A 23,055-nucleotide genomic window follows, 5' to 3' on the forward strand; every position below is an offset into this window, starting at 1 on the left:
AATTAGGTCCCATGTGACCTGGGGGAGATGATGCTCAGTCTTTGCTACAACCAGAATCTAGAACGCCTTATAGTGACTGTCTGTGAAGCCAAGAGTCTCAGAATGCCCGCTGGATTCAAGCAACTCGGTAAGACTTTTTTTTTTTCGTTGGAAACTAGTATTTAACTGTAACCACAACTCGGGTAATTTTCATCGCAAAATTCATAATTTAAACTAGATAACAACATATTTGATTTGAAGCTGAATTAACCAAAAGAATTCTTCCTAATTATCAACGGATATACAACAGCCTTGTAAGCACGAATATTCTACTTAAATTAGCTTTAATCTATATCAGAGTTATTCAACGTCTTTGCAAAAGTCAAAATTCTGTTAATTATACATTCGCGAATGGATGGTAAATTTCATTAAATTGTGTTTCATCATATGGTTCCCGTTTACTTCAAGTAGAATTCCATACCAAATTAATGTCTTTCGCTGCATAATTAATCTTGTAAATTAGTTTAAACTAAAGTTAAACGTTAGTTCGTATAAAGTTGTTCATAGAAATTTAAAGCTATTCTATTAAATTTAGTTACTTAGAAATTATTATACATACTCATTTACGTAAAAAACTGTTTTTAACAAGTGTATTTTTTTTTAAATAAATTAAATCATCCCTGTGTGCTTTAAGTATCCCTAAGCTGCTAATAAATCAGTTCAAAACAGATATTCTTTTTAATAGTAAAGATGTACTGCATTTTTCAAACACATTGTGTTTCCGAAGTGTTTTGAAACATTATAATGCTAAGTGTAAATATTTTAAGCTTATTATCGCTTTTTTTTATAAAGTTAAATAGAAATTCGAGAACAAATATATTCCAGAGAAAACGACGTATTTGCACATTGTCACTTTCATTATTTGCTTTCGACATTCTGGAGGAAAAAGAATAAAATTCTCGCTGGGAAAAAGAGAGATCGAATCTTATCACAGTGCTAAGACAGCAGAAAAAAGGGAGGAAATACGAGTTAATAAAATGAATGAGAAGCTATAACCGTGATATGAACTTATTTAATAATTCTTATCAAAAAGAAATAATAGCTTTTGAAGGAAATATTTACTGCATTTTCTTGAAATCTAATTAATTGAAATTAAACTACATTGTAAAAAATTCCTAATCAAATATCGGTAAAAGATATCGGTACTCTGGGTATCAGTGCATTTTTCCGTGAAATCCATTTTACTGTCTGATTAACCATAGTTTTTACAGTAATATTTATTGTAAAATCACTGAATCTCTGTAATTAAATAAATATCAATGTAAAAATTATGGTATGAAATGTTACGGTAAAGTTGGATTTTACGGTAAAGGGGATTTTACGAATGTTTCACTCAAGGTGCTAATTTTTGTTTCCGGAATTTGATCCGGAATTTTTTTTAATGTACCGAACTTTATTGTTTTTAATTCCTTTTAATTTAGATCTTCTCCCATACATAAATTTAAACAAAAGAATGCGAATAAAACATATAGGTTCAGAAATAAACATGTTATGGTTTCGGTTCGATAAAGAAGAACATTTTTTAACGTCTAAACTCCAAACATTATTTTAAATGTATATACAAGAGCTTTCCTTAGAGTCTAAACGCGAAAAATTCTTTTGGTTCTATTTACAAGAACCTTTTTTAGCGTCTTAATACTATATATTATTTTGGCTCTAAATGCGAGAATCTTCTTTAATGTTTAAACACCAAAAATTACTTAAGTTTTTAGACACTGAGGAAGACCCTTGTTTATAGAACTGAATCCAGTATAGTATGTCCATTTCTATACCTTCACGTGTGCTTCATTCACATTCTTTGCTTTTATTTCATTCTACGTGTATGTACACCCTTATTTTCCTTTCGAAGTACACCCTTAATTTCCTTTGGATTCAACTTACATGGGAAACTAGGGAAGTGTGACTCGCCAATTTCGAAATAAACTAGTGGGATGTATGCCTTATGAGGAATAATTTTAGGGAGCAACATTCGTTTCGGCCCATAGAAGGTCCTGGAAGGATAAAAAATAATTCAATATATAGAAAAATCGGTATTTTATTACTTCAATGCAGACTATTAGTTATTGTAATTGTCTCATACTACAATTAATTTGTAATTAATTGGTTAATTAGTTAATTTGCTAATTTATAAATTAATTCGCAAATGAATTAATAGTGATTTAATTATTAAATAATTATTAATTAATTATCAATTAATTATTAATTAATTATTAATTAATTATTAATTAATTATTAATTAATTGATAGTTAATTATTAATTATTATTTAATTATTATTTAATTATTATTTTATTATTAATTAATTATTCATTAATTAATTGATTGCTTTGCAATTACGTACTCCAATTAATTTGGAAAATTCTTTGAAAAAAAAATTTAAAAAATTTGATGTTAATTTTTTTATAAATTAACCTAACAGGTTTTTCTGATAAACTACAGACATATAAAATTTTCGAAATCAATTTGACAATAAATATGCATTATATAGTACGTAAAAGTACCACAAAATTAATTGGAGTATGAGATAATTATGATAACTAATAGTCCGCATTGAAGTAATAAAATACCGATTTTTCCATATATTGAATTATTTTTTATCTCTCACAGGACCTTCTATGGGCCGAAACGAATGTTGCCCCCTAAAATTATCCTTTATAAGGCATACATCCCACTAGTTTATTTCAAAATTGGCGAGTCACACTTCCCTAGTTTCCCTTGTTAGTTGTTTTTTGCATACATTAAACGTTTAAAAAAATCAAGTTCACAAGCTGTATAAGTACATCATGTTTCGTCTAAAACCATATTTTAGTTACACCTTTGGAGAATAACAGAAGGAAAGAAAGCTGTTAAAAATTCAAACTTGGTTTTCTTAAAACTGTCAAATATACTATTCGTATTTTTATGCTTACATTAATTCTTGTTTTAGATACTGTGGCTCGTATAACATTCATGCGAGAGAACAAAGTAGTAAAGACTAAGAAAACAATGGTTTGCAAGAACAGTTGTGATCCCAAATACAACGAATCATTCCATTTCAAGATGTCCAAAAATTCGATCAACTTGTGCAGCATCACCATACAGATACTTCAAGCAGGGATAAAAGACAAAAGTAAACTTACTGCGTTTTGTTTACATTGCAAGTTCTGTCCAATATATCTATCTTTTACCACCAAAGAGTATTCAGTTATTCTACAGAATATCAAGCTAATGTACAGATTAACTAAGGCAGTGTTTCTCAAACTTATGACTTTACTGCACCGTTTCTAAATTTTTCATAACGCTGTGTACCACTAATAAAAAAAAGGAATGTATTTTTTTAGAAACATGTTTATTTAGAATGGAGAATAAAATTAAAAATCACAACTGGCTGTTGACACCACTAAGTATTAACTGTTAACTCTGCAAAAAATAGCCAATAGAAAATACTTAATATTACATTTTCATGACTAGCTCTGTTTTTAAATAAATTTTTTTTTTTAAATTTTCGTTTGCTGCAAGATATTTCACAACAGAATACATACCCCCGCTAAACTGTTCCCGCACCCCTGGGGGTACGCGTACCACACTTTGGGAAACGCTGAAATTAAGGTGCCGAAAAATTGCTTCATTTCTTAAATTACTTAGGTAAATCTGCTCGGAGAAGAAATATTCTGGTAAAATTATTGTATTGTGAGGTAAAGACATTTCTGGTAAAAGAAAAAAAAAGAAAAGAAATTGGCAATAAAAGCAAAATATATGGTAATTAAAGCATTCATTTAATAATTTTTCCTTTCTTATGGTAACTGTTTACTGGGAATTATGGTTTTCAAAATTATCAATCTTATTACTACTCATTTAGCAAAAATACAAAACTGAAAAGTAAATTTAACCGAATAAATGATTTTTAAATAATGCTCTAAGATATCGTGATAAAATTACCAAATTTTACTACATTTACTAAATTTTAACACACATTATAAAGCACTATTTAATTGATAATTTTACCAACTATTCCAGCAACTTAATAGTACAATTTAACGCAGTAGGAACGTCTTGAGTCTAAGGTTGATGACAGTAATCCTCAACCGTCCACGCCTTGAAGGAAGAAATTAAACACTGTATCGAAAAAATTCAGCTCTACGGCCATTGAAAATTATGCTATTCTAGCAAACATACGTTTTCATCTATTCTCCACGCTACACTGTAAAAAATTCCAGATCAAATTCCAGTAAAAATATCGTATTTTTTACTGTATAATTCATTTCTACCGGAACATGTTACTGATCAAAAAAATTTATATACCGTAATTTTTTTTGTAATAATTAGCGCAAATTCCCTGAATCACTCTAATTAAATAAATATTACTGTAAAAATTATAGTAAAATATTTTACGGTGAAATAGATTTTATGGATGATGCCATAATTTGATCCAAAATTTTTGACAGTGTTTATACTTTAAGATACAATAAAAAAATTCATGATTTTCATTTGAAAATTTTAGTTTTTCTTATCAAAATTAGATATTACGTGGTATTTTTAAAATACCCCGTAATGTTTTAACTAAATGAAAATAGTTTAAAATATCATAAATACTTGTCTTCTGGTTTAAGGAGTAAAACTACTTTCGAAATAAGTCGGCCAGGTGACAGAACGATTAGCGTGCATGACTGTGAGTTCGATTCCCGCTCAGGGCATGGATATTTCTCTCTATGTGTTGCCCTCTATTGTCTGAATGTGGCCCAACGTATGAACGGGTATCTGTGGCAATGCAATGTGAAGTGGGTAATGTTGCTCGCCTCCGTGGCTTAGGTCACAAGTGCCCACAGGGTAACGTTAAATGAGCAACACTCCCGACATCTTCCAAGGCAAAGAACGAAAGTTCAGTACTCGCGGTTAAAAAAGAACTTTAAAAATAAAATTTAGTCGAACAAAACTTTTGCATAATGATGGTTAAAGTGGTAAAGACTTTACTTCTTTTGGTATATTAAGAAACAGACGAAAATTCAAGTAGAAAGTAATCAAATCATACTAATTAAATATAGTGACTTTATTATTCCATTAGAAGCAGAAAAATATGAGTTAACCTTTGAACTAAAATTCTCTTTAACAATTGCAAATGTAGCAGTCATCAAATGCAGAGGCGCCACTTTAGTGACAGTCAGAATCTTAAATGAAACAAACAGACGTGCCATTTCGAATCCAGATCACATGGTCCCCGCTGAAAAGGACATCAAAGAGTTAAGTTTTCTCGTTCTGTTGAAATAAAATTTCTGCATAGGAAAGTACTTTCTCAAGAGCCCGAATCACATGGACGGAAATGTCTGACAACAGAAAAACCCATAAAAGTCGTTCTCTAAAACAGGATTTTCCTGCAAAAGGCTAAAAGGGAACATGAGTTTCGAGAATTCTCTGCTCCTCGCCGGAAAACTCTTTTAACTTCTTCTTCGAGGTTTGGTTTTTATCTTTTCATTTCAATGAAAGACTACAAAAAATTCTGTAAATACTTTTCTTTCTTTTTTTCAACTTCGTGTTCTATTTTTACAGAAAGTTAATGTAAGCATTTGTTTTAAAACTGATGAAAAGAATAATATTTAAACAAATTTAAGCTACTTTTCAAAATAGTCCCTATCTTTTTTAAACATTTTTTCAGTAATCCGTTTCCATTTCGTAGAATGTGTATAAAATTATTTTTATAATAATCATCTAAAAAAAAATATTGACAGAAACTCAATAATACTTCTTAACTTAATGGTTGCATTCAATAGAGGAAATACATTTTTTTTAATCAAAATTCTTATTTGAAACATATTCTTTGAATAATGTTTGAATTTTTTTTTTTTTTAAAGTTCTGTGATAGTTCCTAAAAAAATTGGACCAGATTATTATTTGTGAATTTAAAGCGTGTTCCGTAATTACTATTCTTGATGTACATTTTTGAAATGAATTCTTAAATCATTGTCAGAAATGAAACAAGAAAAATGCAAGCAAAAGAGTTCCCATAATGTTCGTTTACAATGTAAACGAGGAAAAAAAAACTAACGAACCGCTACTGAAAAAGACGATAATAAAAACTCTAAAGCCTGTGTGATCTCCGGAAACAGAGTAACAAACTTACTGGCTTTGATGTTTTTTATCCCGTCTTCTTCACTAGTATAATTCAACTAATTCGACAGATTTTAATATATTTTTCTTTTTTTTTCTACAGTTTAAGTGCATTGCACTTTCAGCAAAACTATAATTTTAAGCTATACATATCATCTCGTCTTATCTAGGCTTTAGAACAAACAAAGGTATTTTAAAAGTAATTAAACTTTTTTAAAAATCGCCAATTTGGCGACATTTTTTTACCTAATGAAAATTGTCGAAATCATTGCTTTTTTCTCAGTTTTTACAAATTTTTCTGAGCCTGGATAATGCAGCTTTGGAGTAAGCTTTCAAATATTCAAAAGAATTAGACAAGCGCCAGTGCCGTTCCTGGGGTGGCGAACGCCTGCGTGCAAGAATAATTTTGTGCGCCCCTATATACTATGCTTAAATTTTGATGATAAGGCCAATTTTCATAATCATTTTTAGTTTGAGGTTTAAACTGAATAGTTTCCTTATAGACTAAAGTCACTTTAGTGTAAGTGTTTGATTATGAAAATGGGCGTAATAAAATTAAACAACTAAAAAATATGACAAAAATTTATTTTCGACATGAAATAAAATAGACTATTAACGTACAGTATAGGTCATAAATAAAACACGTCCATTCGGAAATTAACAAAAAATCTAATATAACTCAATTCACTCAACTGAGTGAATTGAGTTAAAACTCTCAAACGGCGCTCAACGCAAACAAATCCGTTAACTTGAAAATGTGCAAGATCTGTCTAATACCTAAGTACCTAATTATCAAATAACAAGGTAGTTTTATTATATTAGTTTACTGTTTCATCCTGTAATCAAAGTTTACAGCTTTGCTATAATTTGATTTTTAATAATTTGCTATAATTTGATTTTTTTCGAATAGTTGAATTTGGCGCCCCTTAAATTGGGCGCCTGCGTGCGGGGCATTCGCTGCATACCCGCCAGGAACGGCACTGACAAGCGCTTTTCATTTTCACAAAACTGTGGCTTTTCTCCATATTGATGTTTTGCGCATAATAAACATAGAGAGAACTGGCAATAGATAGACTAAATTTGATTGATTGTTGCAAACTCACAGCAGTTATGAAAATAGCATATTATTCGCAAAAAGCATCATTTCATCTGACGATTGGGCTTCCGAAAAATAGCCTTGTGATAGTCCATTCGGACTTTTTTTTGTTGCAATTTCAAAAAAAAAAAAAAAAGTTCTTTTATGTTCTGAATGCAGATACGTTTGGAACCTTCTTTCACTCGAGATCTGCGAAATAAATTTGGCCTTAATATTGTACAGTTCTTGAAGACTAAAATAAAAAAATTTCTTTTGAAATTTCAATTGTTTTTCCTTCACAAATTTTACGTAGAATCTTCATTCCCTATGCTCTACAATTATTTTTCGCATGCCATATCAATATATAATTTAAAAAAAGTTTTTCATTAAATTTTGTTTAATTTATGAAGAAAAAAAATTTGTACTGTAATAACTTATAAGTTAATCTGATAATACTTCATACTAAAAATTTTCTTCCATTTTAGCTCGCTGCCTGGGTCGAATTGTTTTGGGTCCTTACATGTTCTCCCGTGGAAAAGGCCTTGACCATTGGGAAGAGGCAATGGCAGCTGGACACAAGCAAATTCGTTATTGGCATAAGCTTAGCTGAAGAGAAGAGCATATTGGATTCTTGTAGACTATGAAGGAAAAGAATATTTATTCATATTAATATTAATAGTTTATGAGCAACTTACGTCTAAGTTAAAATTTAAAGCTTTTTTGTCATAACTACTGTAAGAAAAATAATTTTGTAACTGCCTTACAGGCATTTAGCTTTTTAGAAATAACTAATATAAGATATAAGTTAAATGTTGTAAGTCAACAACATGTAAATAAATGTTGTTGTTGTTCTGAGTCAACGGCATATAAATAAATGTTGTTATAAATCAACATTCAAAAAAGTTTGTCGAAAAGGTTGTCGATATTAGGCTAGTGAAAACATTTTTCCCTTACCCGTTCTAGTTCACGTGAGCTGGAATAAACTAAAAGCACATTTTATTTAAATCTCAATTATTCGTTTAAATGTTCCAAAATTTTCCTTTAAAAGAAAATTTAAAAAAGTTCAAAATTTGGTTTTGAAATGTTTTTTTTAAATACTTACTAAATATTTTCTCATAAATATTTAAATTTTTTATTTTTCTACGCAGTTAATTTTTTTTAAAGCGATGTAAATAATCAAATTTTAATACTGTAACTTTTTAACAAATAAAATTTGCATTTGGTCACTTGAAAAAAAACAGATATTTTTTAATAACGAAAAATAGTCTTTTGCACATTAAAATGTGTGAAAGGTGATGAAAGGAAAATGGAAATTATACTTTTGTTTCATACTAATTTAAATATTAAATATAATATATATATTTATATTTTTCCCTTTTTCGTTAGAAACAAAAATTTATTGGTTTTATTAGAAACTTTTTTATTAGAAGGAAAAACACCTTTTATTAGAAATTTTTTCAACAGCCTAATATTCTAATATTTTTCACCGAATATCGACATTAACAAGACAGAGTTTTATAATTACAAAGAATTATTTAAATATGAAGTATATTTCGGTTTTTTAAAAGTAATTTTTTAATACTAAAATTGAATGCATAAAGGATGCACTAAATAGTTTTGCAAAATTAATTATTCATAACTGCAAGCATTTTTGCAAAGTTAATTTGTAGTTTTTTATTACAAACTATTAAGCATAATTTGCAATCATTTCTTTTAGTAATCTTTACATTATTTTTTTTTCCTTTGTCTAAAAGTTCTATCTAATGATAGCTGCAATTCAATAACTAGTTTTTTTTTTAAATTTTGTGTATCCTACATCCAGAAATAAGTTTTTTATTAACTTAAGCTAAAATAATTCTTTTTATTTAAAAGGAACAAAAATTTAGCTTTTATACAAGCTGTAAAGGGCTCATGCCATCTTAAATTTGTAAGTGTAATAACTAAATGAACAAGTTTTAAATATTAGTTTACTTCTCTACAGGGAATTAGATGCTAGAGTTTTATATAGAGCCAGTTTAAAATTTCACAATGAAATGATTACTAAATAAATATTAAATAAAACTCATCTAATTAATTTTAAAAGACTCAAGATAACATGGTTCCCTTTTTGAACATTATTAAAGCACACTTAAAAAGCAAGAAATCATCATACATGAAAACATAAGGCAAGCTCAGTTTTGTAAGATTACTTGCAGCAAAATCATTTCATCTATTTTCTACATTTTAATGACTTCCATTTTCAATCAAATATTTAAAATACTTCTTCAATTCATTTATTCTATTATAGATTTCGTAGCTGCAAGATAATGTTTTGAAAAGAAATTTTTAAGACTATTTTTTATATTTTTAGTTACAATATACAAAAGAACTAATCTCTGTATAAAATTAATCTGAGAGTATTGTAATACTTTAATGCTCGGAGTTTGGGAATGTTCAGTCAAATGCTTTGAAAATTAAGGTTTTAAGTCAAATGCTTTTAAACATTTAAGCAAGCTTAAATAGAAACGTGCATATTAAAATTTTATATCAATGGAACAATTGGAAGGATGGTTATTTTAAAAATAATTCGTCATAAAAGTTTAGAGGTTTTCTTATGAAGCAAAGCTTGCAGCACTTCACTTATTTTTAAACACTATACAAAAGTCTAATGCCTATTTCTTAAGTTATATTATTAAGAGTAATGCGTTATTAATTACCTGTTTAAGTTAGAATTAGTTCTTTTAGGATCCGTGTTATTTATTTTAAGCTAAAATACAGGGAATTAGATAAATTTAATGAATTTCTTACATGAAATGTCATTTGAATGAAGAAAGGAGAATAATATACCGTGTATTTCGTAATGTCCGCTTTTATTAAATAGTTATAAAATCCATGTCAAAAAGACATAAAAATATGGAGTTTACAAATTAATACTTAACAAAAATACAATTGAAATATGCCGAATCACTCTCTAGGGAGGGTGGATGAAAGGCATTAAAACCAGTTTGATTGCTTAATGAAGCTTGGAGATGCTTTTAATTAGAATCTTTCAATTCCCTGTTTCCTCCGCAGCCAAACAAGTTTTAGCACCGTTTTACTGAGTTGGGATTCGTTAGGTTTCGATTGTGTTTTTATTTTAAATCATTTGCGAACCCAAATGAACTTAATTTCTTGACATGGATTCTAAAAATGCATATTAACGGCAGCCATTATGGAACATTCTGTAGTATCATTGCAGTTACTTGCATTTTATTGTTCCCATCTTGTTTTTATACTGAAGTTTAGGATTCTTTTTTTAAAAGAAAGATTTTGTAAAATTTTTAGACTAAAATAGAATATTCAGATTTTGTAACTGCTTCTAAATTGCGACAAATTTTAAGAATAATATTAATAGGAAATGAATAAATTTTTAAGATTTTAAACTGAAAAAAAGTTTAATTGTTATAGTTCGCCAAACCAGATTTTTGTCTTCCTGAAAAGAAAAATACTGGTTGAGACAATTGGCTTCTCTCATTTGGAATCGAACAATAAAGGAAATAATTGAATCCTCTTTACTGTTTTATTCAGAAACTTGTACACCAAAAATCGATTGTCCGTGCTTATCATACTTTTTAAGAAGCTTTTGCGCAATTTTCATGACAAAAAATTTAGCCATAGTTACTTTTAATCTTGTTACTGCATTTGCAATTTGGATAACCAATATTATACTGTACGGTAATATTATACTTTTTTAAATGATTTGAAACTTGATTTTTCAGTCTTCTTAGTCGAGACATCAATATATAAGTCAAAAAAGAAAAAGTTTAATAAAAAAAGTGTTTATCAAAAATTTTCAGAAATTAAATATAAGTTGTTAAAATATTTTAAAAGGATAGGATACACTTTGTACATGTTTTACGCTTGGACACGCTGTAGTTTCGGTTCTAGAAACGAGAACCTTCCTCAGTGTCTAAACACGCTATGTAAAAAAAAAAAAAATCGGCATGAAATTACGTATAAAGTACCGGCACTTTTGGTGTATCATCTGTAAAATCCATTTTACCATAGAATCCATTTTTACTGTAAAATATACTTACATTTTTATAGTAATATTTATTTAAATAGAGTGATTCAGTGATTTTACTGTAATTATTACTTACACACATTACTTACCACATTTTTTGTTCCGTAACATGTTCCGGAAAAAATTATTTTACTGCGAAATTACCGGCACTCAGAGTGCGGGTACTTTTTATCGTAATTTGATCTTGAATTTTTTACAGTGCATTTGATGTTCACTCACTGAGCAAGGTTCTTGCTTATAACACTAAAACTGTAAAAAAGTTTTTTTTTCTGTATTTTCTTTTGTACTTTACTCATGTTTTTGCTTTAGTTAAAATATGTTTTTGTATTCCAGTTTTATAAAGAACATATATTTTATTCTAATTCATTTTAAATTTCAAAATGTTAGAGCTGGCAGGTTCTGGGATAAAATAACAGACGATACTAATGTCTCCTCTATTACTATATCTCACTATTGTTTCTGAATCTAGCAATTGGACAAATAATCGTCATTTTTTGTCTTGTTATGGAGCTTGTCAAAATACTAAAGTTGAGTTAATAAAAGTGGCGCAATACTAAAGTGAAGTTAATACTAGAAGTATATCGCTAATTCTATCACAAATTAACTTGTCATTCTTTTTTTCTTTTTTTTGCTCCGCTTATGGCAGGTATTTTTTTTTTAATTTTAAAACTAAGAAATCAATTATCAATTTCAGAAAAAAGCAAATGTTTATAAAAACATGCGATCTACGAAGATTTCTTGTACTGACAAATGAGTGTAATATGTTTCATAGCGTACTTATGTGACGAAAAAATATTGTAACCTTATTTATTTTATATCACAAAGCGCTATAGCTATGATTGTTTGTGTGTTCTTTTTATTTTCAGCTTCAAAAATCTGAAGGAATAAAATTTGTTTAATGTAAACAATATATCATTGTCATCTGTATTTTATGTATGGCTACTAGATTAAAAATTACGTAGCTCTTGATGTCTTATTCGAACTTTCTTTTCTACAGAAATATTTAACGCACGGAAATTAAAAAGTAATATTGATATCGGTCAGTCGGAAAGACACATAAAGTTAATGAAATAGATTGTTAATCTAAATTGGAATTATAAAAGACAAAGATGCAGTTAATTAATAATTTAAATAATTTGAAATTTCTATTCGTTAAATTTCTCTTATTAAGTGAAACTCCGATAATTCTAAGCAGTATCAGAAGTCAAAAATACATCAGGGGTACCGAATATTCAGTAAACAGAAAATTCATTAAACCTTTATTTATTTATATATTTATTTATTCATTTATATATTTATTTATTCATTAATATATTTGTTTACTCATTTATGTATTTATTTATTCATTTGTATTTTGTTTTGTTTTTTAAACTTCTTTTTTTTTTACGTGGACATGCAAAATATTATTAAAATCAAAGATAAGTTTTTTTGGAAAATACAAACTTATTAACTATTTAAAAAACTAGATAGTTTTTTTGTATAAATAATAAAAAAAGATTTTGAATTAAAATTTTTTTGAAAGAATAAGCTTTTATTTGTTTTATAGCTTGCAAATTTTATTTTCTTACAAAGGCATTTTTCACATTGTATTTTCGCAAATGCTTTGAACGCTCAAGATTTCTTATATATAACTAGTTCATGGATGTAATTTTAGAAAAATCAGTTCAACCTTAAACCATGTTTTTAAGTAATTTCTTAAATTAAACCATGTTTCAACTCAAGTTGAATCATAATATCATGTAATCAAGTTTACAAATTGCGATCAATTTTGCGCCATATTAAATATTGTTCGAAATTTTTCAGAAAAAAATTATTAAATATCAATTTATTTAATTGTTATTTACCACATTCAAACAAAACAGTAAAATAGCCATAAATAAGAAGGTATTCGAACTGCTAACAGCGAGGAAAACCGTTAACTGCTTTCACCTACTACGGTTAAGCAAACGTAATTTTACCGCACCAACTATACCCACGTAATGAAGCCATTTAGTTCTTCGCAGCTAGGTAGAAATTGTAGCCGAGAGGGCTAATCTGTTAATATCTTGACCAAAAGGACAAGGTTCCGAGTCCCAGCTTTGACACCACAATATTTCCTCCATTCTTTCAATACATGAAGAGTTTCCAGTGTCCTGAACTGCCCAATGTATGACCCTGGACAAGTAAAATTCGATACTCTCATTTACGCATTGAGGGCAGCATCATAAAGCTGTTTAACACAAAAAAGTCTAATTTTTCTCATCTCTTATGATAGATAAAAGCAACCAAATAAACTAATTAAACCGCATTCGATGGATCAATTGATAAAACACAACTCCACAACAACCTAATGCCAATGCCCATTATTTAACGAAAAGCCTAGCTCCAATGATCAGTTAACTTTTTTTTTACGGTTTTGAAACCATGCTAGTTGTAAATGCTTAAAAAAAAACTATAGTTTGGTACTCATGTTTTTTTTTATCCATACTAGTTGTAATCGGTTTCAAAACCGCAAAGGCAAAATATATTCTTTACCGTAAACTTTATAGTTAATTGGATGATCAGATTGCTGCCGATTTCTTTACAGTGATCTTAGAACAAAACACAGTGTATAAAAAAAGCCTGTAATAACACTAGACAAAAAAAATCAGAAACATTTAGGTAAATTCCTTTAGAAAATTTTCAGCCTTATTCTATTCCCAAAGTACTGCATTATTAACGTTATAAACAATAGGTTTTTTTTAATCAGAAATACTTACGTTTTAAAGTATACAAGATATACTAAAAAATTAAATCATTATCCCCTCAAAAATAATAACATTCGACAAAAATCTCTTCTAATAAGTTTTCCTAATCAATAAAAACAAAACAGTTACCAGTAAATAACTTATGGCAACGTTTGCACCTTTGGCTAATGTATGTCAACGTGAATAAGTATAATTAATGCTTGGAGACAAAAAAAATAATAATAAATTAGTGTAGGACAACATGAATACATTGAATTGATATTAGAAAATGTAAATGCATTTTATACAATGACAATAAAAACATTAATATCATAATCTGTAACCATGTCGATGCATTGAATCGATGTTTATCATTGTAAGTAGTTTCAACGTTTTGCATCGTTATAATGTGTATCAGCGTTAATACATGCAAAGTAAATATGCTATTAATAAGAAATATCCTACTCAATCTTGAGTTACATGCTATTATATAGTAATAGTTGCCAATATACACCGAAGAGCCATTACATTATGACCACCCTCCATCTATAACAATGAACTCGCCCAGGTTTTCATGGTTTCTCGCCCAGGAACAATGTTTTCATGGGGCACATTAAGACCCACAATCCTCATAGAACAATCCCTGACGTCTGCAAGCTACTTGAATATAGTTGCAGACCAGGTTCACCCATTCATAGCAACAGTTTTTCCTGCGGCTGATGGTGTTTACCAACTGGATAATGCACCATGTCATAAGGGTCGAATCGTCATGGATTGGTTCATTGAACATTCCAGTGACTCTCAAGTCATGTCTTGGCCCCCAAATTCACCTGACCTTAATCCAATAGAGCATTTGTGGTCCTACTTGGAAAATCAAATTCGTGCTGCCACGCTACCCCCTCGCAATATGAGGGAATTGCAGGACCAGTTGGTGAGCGCTTGGTACCAGATACCTCAGACTACCTATCAGCACTTTGTGGAATCAATGCCACGGCGGGTGCTAGCAGTTTTGAGGGCTAATGGTGGTCCTACATGTTATTAGCAGGGTGGTCATAATTTCGGTGTACATTGTTAATACGCATACATTTTCAACAAAAGTTTAATGTTAGTTAAAACTTGAAAAATATTAAAATATAATATAAAATGAAGAATTTCCAATGAAACAAATAAAAGTTGGTATAAATAATGTGAAAATTTAAATAAATTTTTTATTATTTATTTCCATTTAAATCTAATTTCCATTTATTTTTTATAAAGTTCAACATTTTTGTGATTCATATTTATTCAAAATTAAATAAAAAAAACTATTTGAAAAAAATCACTTGATATATTTGAAATGAAAGAAGAAAAAATATTCAAAGCAAAATAAAATAAATATTTTATCCTTATTGATTTTAATTTCATTGATAAAAGCAATAAAGTAATATTCACAAAAACTTAGCTCTTAGAAAATGATAATAAAAAAAAAATTCATTAAAAAATATTTTCACAACGATGGATATGAATTTCGAAACCGAGAAGGAATTGTTTCAATAAACTGTTTAAACATTTCATCTAAGAAAAATAACTTGATTCGATTTGAGTTTCAAATAGGTTTGTTTGCTTTGAAGCTTTAAAAAAAATTTCTTTTCAGCATCACCAATTCTTTTCATAAAGTTATTAAAATTCATAATAAGACATAACTAAAATAAAAAACTAAATGTATTTTTAATTGATTTATTATCGTAATTTATGCTTAAACATAACAAACGTTTTATTTACACTTTCGCTCAATAATTTAAATTCCCCGTGGTTTTTCTTTAAATTTTTCAATAAAAATATACTCCAATGTAATATTCATAAAGTTGTGGTATGTTAAACAGTTTCCATGCATTTTTTTAATCTAAATATGGTCGTAAAAAGGACAAAATTACTTTCTTTTTAGTTTACTTAAGTTTCGGAGAAAATTTTAGATTACTACATTGTATTGTACAAAATACTCATATTGTTAACTAAATCATTTAGATAAGCGTATCAGCGATGTGCATATTAAAAACTGATATCATTTGTGGAATGTGGTTCATTGCAATTAGAATAACATTGAATCCGATGCTTTAGACAAATAAACCAATTTAATTCTCCGAGAGAATGAATCCATGATCACCTATATAAGGAGTTTTTTTTTTTTTTTAATTAAGGTAAGATTTTAAACAAAATTCTATGCAGAACTCCAAATTATGTTATGGAATATGTTTCTTTGCAATTGGAATAACGCTGCGAATTTTGGACAAAATAACCATTTTATTTCGAAGGGAGGATATAGGATTTTTTCAATTTTTTTTCTGAGGGGGTTGAGTGAAGTTCAAAGAACGGATTAAACAGCACTGAATACATGAACAAATGAACAATTGAAACAACACTGAACACATAAACAAATGAAACAACACTGAACACATGAACAAATTAATTTTTGATAATAAATTATTTCCCTTCATGTAAATCATATGTTTGCAACCTTTTTTAGCTCGACACCCACTTTGTAAGTTAAAGCATTCTCAAAGAAAAGTTAATTCAACATTTAAAAAAACTTTTTAAAATTCGTTAATATTATGGATATGATATACGTATTTTTAATCATATCGTAATTTTATGGAAAATTTCTACTGATCAGTAAATTTATATTTTAACTTTTACTTAGATAATTCTCTATTAAAATAGTCCTCAAGTAAAAATTGTAAGTGTTTGCACAGAAATGAATTCAATGTATTATCTTTAAATTTAGATTACGGAATCAGTTAAATGTTAGACATTTAAATATTAAACTTGATATTTTTATAGATATGGAAAAAAGTAATGAAAATAATTTGTTAACACTGATCTTACAATGTTTCCAGTATCAAGACAAACATATTTAAGGGAAGTCGATAGGGCATATACCAGGGGTGGCCAATCTCCTTGATAGTCGAGCCATTTTTTAAAATTTAAAATTTTTCGCGAGTTGCAATTAAATACGTATTTAAAAGGTATGCGAAAAAGGTATTAAAAATTTTTTTACTGAAATTATATTTATTGAAAACATATAAATAAAAGTACAAAATATGTGTATTGAATTTAAATTATTAAAATCTTGATAATTGTTTAAAATTTGGTAAATAATTGGTGACAGCACTTCTCTAAGTTGCTGATTAGTTAAGACTAATCGGAGTTTGGATTTCACGAATTTTAAAGTGGAATAAAATTATTCACATAAGTACGTTGTTCCGAATATTGAAATAATTCAACAGACAGCCTTTTTTAATATAGGATACTTCGATTCTGGTACAAATTTTCAAAATTCGGAACAAACGGAACGATAATGATTTTTTTAAATATAATAGCGCAAAAATGAAAAGGGAACTCGGGTACTTTTAGCAAGAGCCACAAATAATCCTTCAAAGAGCCGCATATGGCTCACGAGCCGCAGAGTGGCCACCCCTGGCATATACCAATAATGCTGAAAATGACCTTTTTCGATGTTCTTTTTTTCAGAATCTAAATAAGATAATGCTTCAACTTTTTTTTTTCACTAAATATTTAGATATACATGCTTACACTGTGATAACTGTTAATATATATCTTTGACAGAATTGTTTTTTTAAAAAAATGTGGACTGAGAACTTTTAAAGTTTTAAAACGTTTCATCGTTTTTGAGCAAAACCTTTTCATAACTCAAAAATTATTCTAATTAACACTGAAATATTATCACAGCATACAATTGATATAATCTCAAATATCCAGAAGAAATTTCAAAGCGATACCATAAGTAGCTTCTTAGAAAAAGTACATCGCAAAAGGTCAGTTTTTGCGAACAGTACGAAATTTCGAATAAAGGAGATTGGAGAATGAACGAGTGCGAAGAAAGCTTAAATATTACCTTAAATCTCATTAAAAATAAAATTGAAATTTTTTATTAATTTTATTATTGTTCTCTCTTTTTTTTTGGAAAAAATGTGAATAAATCAAATACTTTAACAGCTGTCCAGGGGAAATTGTCCCCCTGTTTATATGCAAGTCAAATATAAATTGTTTTAATTTCATATGAATGCCATTGCACCCCTTTCATTACGGGAATAATACAAAATATTAGGTAACGAATTTTAAATCTAATAACTTCTGCGATATTTTTCAGGGGGAAAAATTGGTCTTTTTTGGCAACAGGTCAAAATCTAGATCAATTTGAATCAGTCAAAGGGTTGAAGGGAAATGTCTACAGACATAAATTTTTTTTAGATGTTTCAAATTAATGTTGAGTTATCACTGTTTATTTTATATGCAATGTTTATTAAAACTACACTAATAAGTATACTTTTATCGTTATATGTTAAAAACTATTCAATTATAGAGAATTTTTCTTAATAAATTTGACCATGATAGAATATACAGGGTGATTCTAAAAGGATGGGCAAAATTTTAGGAAGTGATAGTACACACCCAAGCAAACAATTTTTATCAAAGAATGCATGGTCGAAAACAAAACGCTAAGGTGCTGGCGCATATGGTAAGTTGTTTGATGCAAACGTGAAAGCTCCATTACTGTTGCGAGTTACTGCGTTGCGTTACTTGTCCCCAAGCTTTCGGCCTCTGCAGGGAAAGTTCGTGATATGCCCTATCTTTTCGTTGCCGTTGTACTGCTTGCATAGCCGCTGCCGGCTACTGTTTTAAACACTTATTGTAATCACTTGCCATTAAATTTGCTTTTATAACTTAACTTCATCGTTTTTTGCGTGTTTTTGCCTCATATAAGAACATAAATTTTGACGCCTCCTAGCGGTTCAGCGTTTTGTTTTCGACCATGCATTCTTTGATAAAAATTGTTTGCTTGGGTGTGTACTATCACTTTCTAAACTTTTGCCCATCTTTTTAGAATCACCCTGTATAAACAATGATATGATACAAACAACGATATGATATAACAACAAACATGATATAAACAACGTTTTCAAAGAAATGCATGAAAATCTGACGGCCGTAAAACATGGCAATATATGCAATAGCTTTTGGTATTTGGAACTATTAATAGATAATAGTTCTTTTAAAAAATCTTTTCAAATTTTTTTCATTATGTATTGTTCCAAAAGCTTTTTCTGATGACATAGATATCGATGTAAGGATAAACAAGTCTCATTGTTACGTTGTGGCGTACTACCACTATAAATATTAAATACCAATTCACTAGTATATAATACATGTTAACTTGATTCTGTCTTGAGGTACCTTTGGGTAGATGAAATTTGACATAGTCGATTTATAATTACCAGTCGATTTATAATTACCCTCAACGTTATACTTAGAAACTTGGCAAAAGCAAATAATTATTTGTTGCAACTTCATAAGAAGAATTTTAAAAATCTGAAACTATTGTAACATTATGTTTACTACGATGAAAGAATATATTAATTTGTTACTTATTTTAAAAAAAAAATTTCAATTTCAATCAGCAAAAAAAAAAAAAAAAAAAAAAAAAAAAAAAAAAAAAGTTGGTATTACAATTTGTTTGAAAAACAAAGGAAATGCCTTCTCCATTATTGGTTAGTAATCCTTTTCTCAACAAATTTCTAAATTATAAATGCTTTAATAACCTTTAATGTGTGCAATGTTAAATATGTATTAGTTTTTTAATAAACGAAATAATTAATTTTAAAGTGCACTTGATATTTAAAGCGGACTTCACATATGGAATTTTCTTCTGTAGTTATGCAAATTTTCCATAAAGTTATAACCCCCCATTGGAAGCGGTAGCGCCCAAGTATATATAATTAATTTGCATACTGGTAACCTGGGAGGTAAGTTAATTATTTGACTTCATGTTAATGCATCATTTTCTAAAAAACACCCCTTCTAACTTTCTCGGACTTGGGACCAACCTTGTAGTGATCAGTGTTCTTCATGTATTTTTTATTAAAAGACAAAAGAAAGCAAGATTATTGCAAAATAAGAATTAAATTAATTATATTACTACAATTAATTACAAAGCATTACTAGCACGAATAACAAACAAAACCCAAACTACTTTTGATGCTCGAAATTATAAGCTATGCCTTGCAAATAGTCATGTATTGTCCTCAGTTCTCAACTATGAATTTGTTCCTATTCCCACAATCTCGATATTTTTTTAAAGACTTAGGGGCCTCATACCCAGAAATGATTTGTTCCATTATCGTCTGATTCAAGGATTGCTCTTTTTTTTAGATTTTCAACAAATGTCCAAAAAGAGGGAAAATGACGATGGCATCCTAATGTTGAATTGTTCGTCTTCGAATTATTCGAAAGATCATCAACGATTGAAACAATTCCTCATCGAAATAGGATATTTCGGAGAAAGGCGATATCTGTTTCAAGTGGGATGACCAATCCAAGTTATCCTCGAAATAATCTATAATAGAATTCATCCCATCCTTGTTTTCTATAGATAAAAAATAATAATAATAAAGATTCCAAAAGTATGTTGCAGGAATCGATTACACCAATTTCAGGCACGAATGCTAGTGATACAAGTTTTCTTATTTCCAAGACAAAATCTGTGTTTTGTGAATATCGGGTTTGCAATCCTTCAGATTGGACTCTTTTCCACAAACACTCTGTATAAATGGGAAAAAAACAGCCACGTATTTCTATAGCAGTGAAGCGTCTAGGAAATGCATTAACTGATGCTTTCTCGAAATCTAACATAACTGTTTCAGGTAAACAAGCTAGATTTTAGCTTTTTAACTTCTTCTTAGAATGGAACACAAGTTTCTTCATTTTTATTCTTTAACAGAGCATAAACGCACATAATAATTTACTTATTTTTAATAACGTAATAAAAATTTCGATGTGTTTATAATTAAAACGTATGATTGAAGATACCTTTTTAGTAACACAAAAAAATTTAATATAATAAAAATGAATACAGAAAGTAAAAATTATGAGACAACATTTTAATACGAGCACAACCTGAGGCTTAGACAGCATAATAAAGAAACGTTCTTGTTCGTTTTTTCCTCTCAGGGAAAAAGACTAATTGTTCTCCCTGTCACAAGTTTTATTTATCCCTTTTTGTAGCTCCGAATCTCACTTCCGTGACTTATAAAAACTTGGAATAACAAATTAGGTGACACTTTAAAGGTATCGTCGATAAAAAATACTTACTTAGAGATAAAAATTCAAATTTTCTTCGGTAGAAAATAGTATTATCAAATCATTAGTTGGTCCACTTCCCAGCAAAAAAAAAAAATTATCGGCCAATGCCCATTTGTGGGGATCCAGAATTTCCAATTCCCTCAGTGGTGATGGAGCTATTGGAAAGCCATTTGTTTTTACTCTGGCACGACGAATGATTTTTTTCATACAGTTGCAACTTGTTAATTTTCCAGATGCACTTTTACTGCACGAAACAATTGCGTCACACACAATATCTTGAGGTCTATCATTCGTTTACACTGCTTGCTCTTTAATTTTAGACTTAATATTCTTCACTTCAACTTTAGCAGCATTCAAAATCACAGGAATGCCTAACAGACAATAACATTACACTTTCAAAATTCGTAAACATTGTAGTCGCCTTATGAAAATTGGATTTTTGGTAAATTTTATTCCAAGGGGTAGAAAAAATTAACAAATTATATCAATTTCAAAATTCATAGAAAAAAATTAAATAATTATGGAAATGGAATAAAATTAAGAACAAAAAACACTTCACAATGTAAATTTTAAAAATATATTATTCGAACTTTAATTGCTCATTAAAATCAAATTCTAAACTAAAATCAAGTCCATTTTGCACAATTATAAGAATGGCAGGTAAATGGTTAAATTAAAATAATAAAATATTTTTAAAAAAACATTTAATTTAAGATTTTTATTTTAATTAAAGTAAATTAGTTATGAATTTAAAGCTTCAAAACAATAATTTTTTCTAAATTAAAATTTTTTATTCTAGTTCTTAAATTAAAATGGAAAAATAATTAATTTATTGTTTTTACTTTTATTAAAATTAAATTAATTCTGAACTAAAAGTTTTAAAATGTTGACTTCATTCCTAAATTACCATTAAGCGTTTTTATACTATTTTTTTTTTAATTATAATAATAAAATTTAAAAGATTATTTAACTTAATATTTTTACATTCATTAAATAAAGTTAATAATGAATTTGAATTTATTAAAATTATATAATAGATAAAATATTTTTTATTAAAATTAATGCATAAGTTAATTAATTTAATAAGTAATTAATAAATGAATTAATTTAATATTTTAATGTTAATTATTATTTCAAAATTTGACAGCGTGAAGTTTAGTCCACGCGAAGTTTTTTACAAGCGAAATTTTGTCCACGTGAATTTTTGTTAATGCGAAGTTTAGTACACGCGAAGTTTTGACTACTAAGTTTTGTGGGGCGAAATTCCGGCGGCAAATATTTGACTCATTACCCTTTACGGTATGTTTACATAGGTAAAACAAATTACATTTAAGTTTTCATAAAGTCTTGTAAACATAAAAACTCTCCTACTTTAAAATCCACATTTAAATTTATAAATGTTACTTCATTACATGTAACATTTGTCCTAGAAATTATTTACTACCAAAAGCTTTTAAAGTGAAATTATATTTAAAAATTTATGCAAGGGACTTTTTAATTAAGTGAAGTTAAATAATTTAATCGATTAATCTATCATTTAATTTTAAATATCTAATGAACTTGGAAAATTAGGTGCCTTGTATGCAAGCTTAGTTAGTTAAAAAAAAAATTAGATTGATATCATCTTGGTTTGTTATAAAGCAAATTAAATGAAGTCTTGTGTCCTCTTAAATATTAGTTTTAAAAATGACCTAAAACAAAATGGAAATAATCCCTTATTTTAAAACATTTAATAATCTTTAATTTGAATACTTTTATTTAATTATTAAATGGCAGTTTCTGAATCATTAATAAATGAATTTCATTTCAAAAAATTTTCTCATAGAGCAAAGCTGTATGCAGCACTTTTGTTAAGTTAGCATTTAGTCTATAAAATTTTGAATTGATTTGATGCTGAAAGGAATCAGTGTATGTATTTTTGCTAGACAAATAAATACAACTTCGGTTTCTCATAAAACTTTACTTTTCAATTTTATG

At 28.3% G+C, this 23,055-nt stretch overlaps 1 protein-coding gene across 1 annotated transcript in view; it reads left to right on the forward strand.

The window, feature by feature from the left end:
• Nucleotides 1-8,047, forward strand: part of LOC107447089 (synaptotagmin-15) — a 75,797-nt gene extending 67,750 nt beyond the window's left edge. Inside the window, exons 7-9 of the mRNA XM_016061903.4 lie at nucleotides 7-127; nucleotides 2,965-3,147; nucleotides 7,680-8,047. Coding sequence (XP_015917389.3) covers nucleotides 7-127; nucleotides 2,965-3,147; nucleotides 7,680-7,804 — 429 coding nt within the window. The 3' untranslated portion in view covers nucleotides 7,805-8,047. The remainder of the gene's footprint in view (nucleotides 1-6; nucleotides 128-2,964; nucleotides 3,148-7,679) is intronic.
• Nucleotides 8,048-23,055: the final 15,008 nt, after the last annotated feature.

The sequence above is a fragment of the Parasteatoda tepidariorum genome, chromosome 3 (assembly GCF_982258835.1).
Source record: "Parasteatoda tepidariorum strain Cologne lab strain chromosome 3, Ptep-v5.0, whole genome shotgun sequence".
Lineage (NCBI taxonomy): Eukaryota > Metazoa > Arthropoda > Arachnida > Araneae > Theridiidae > Parasteatoda > Parasteatoda tepidariorum.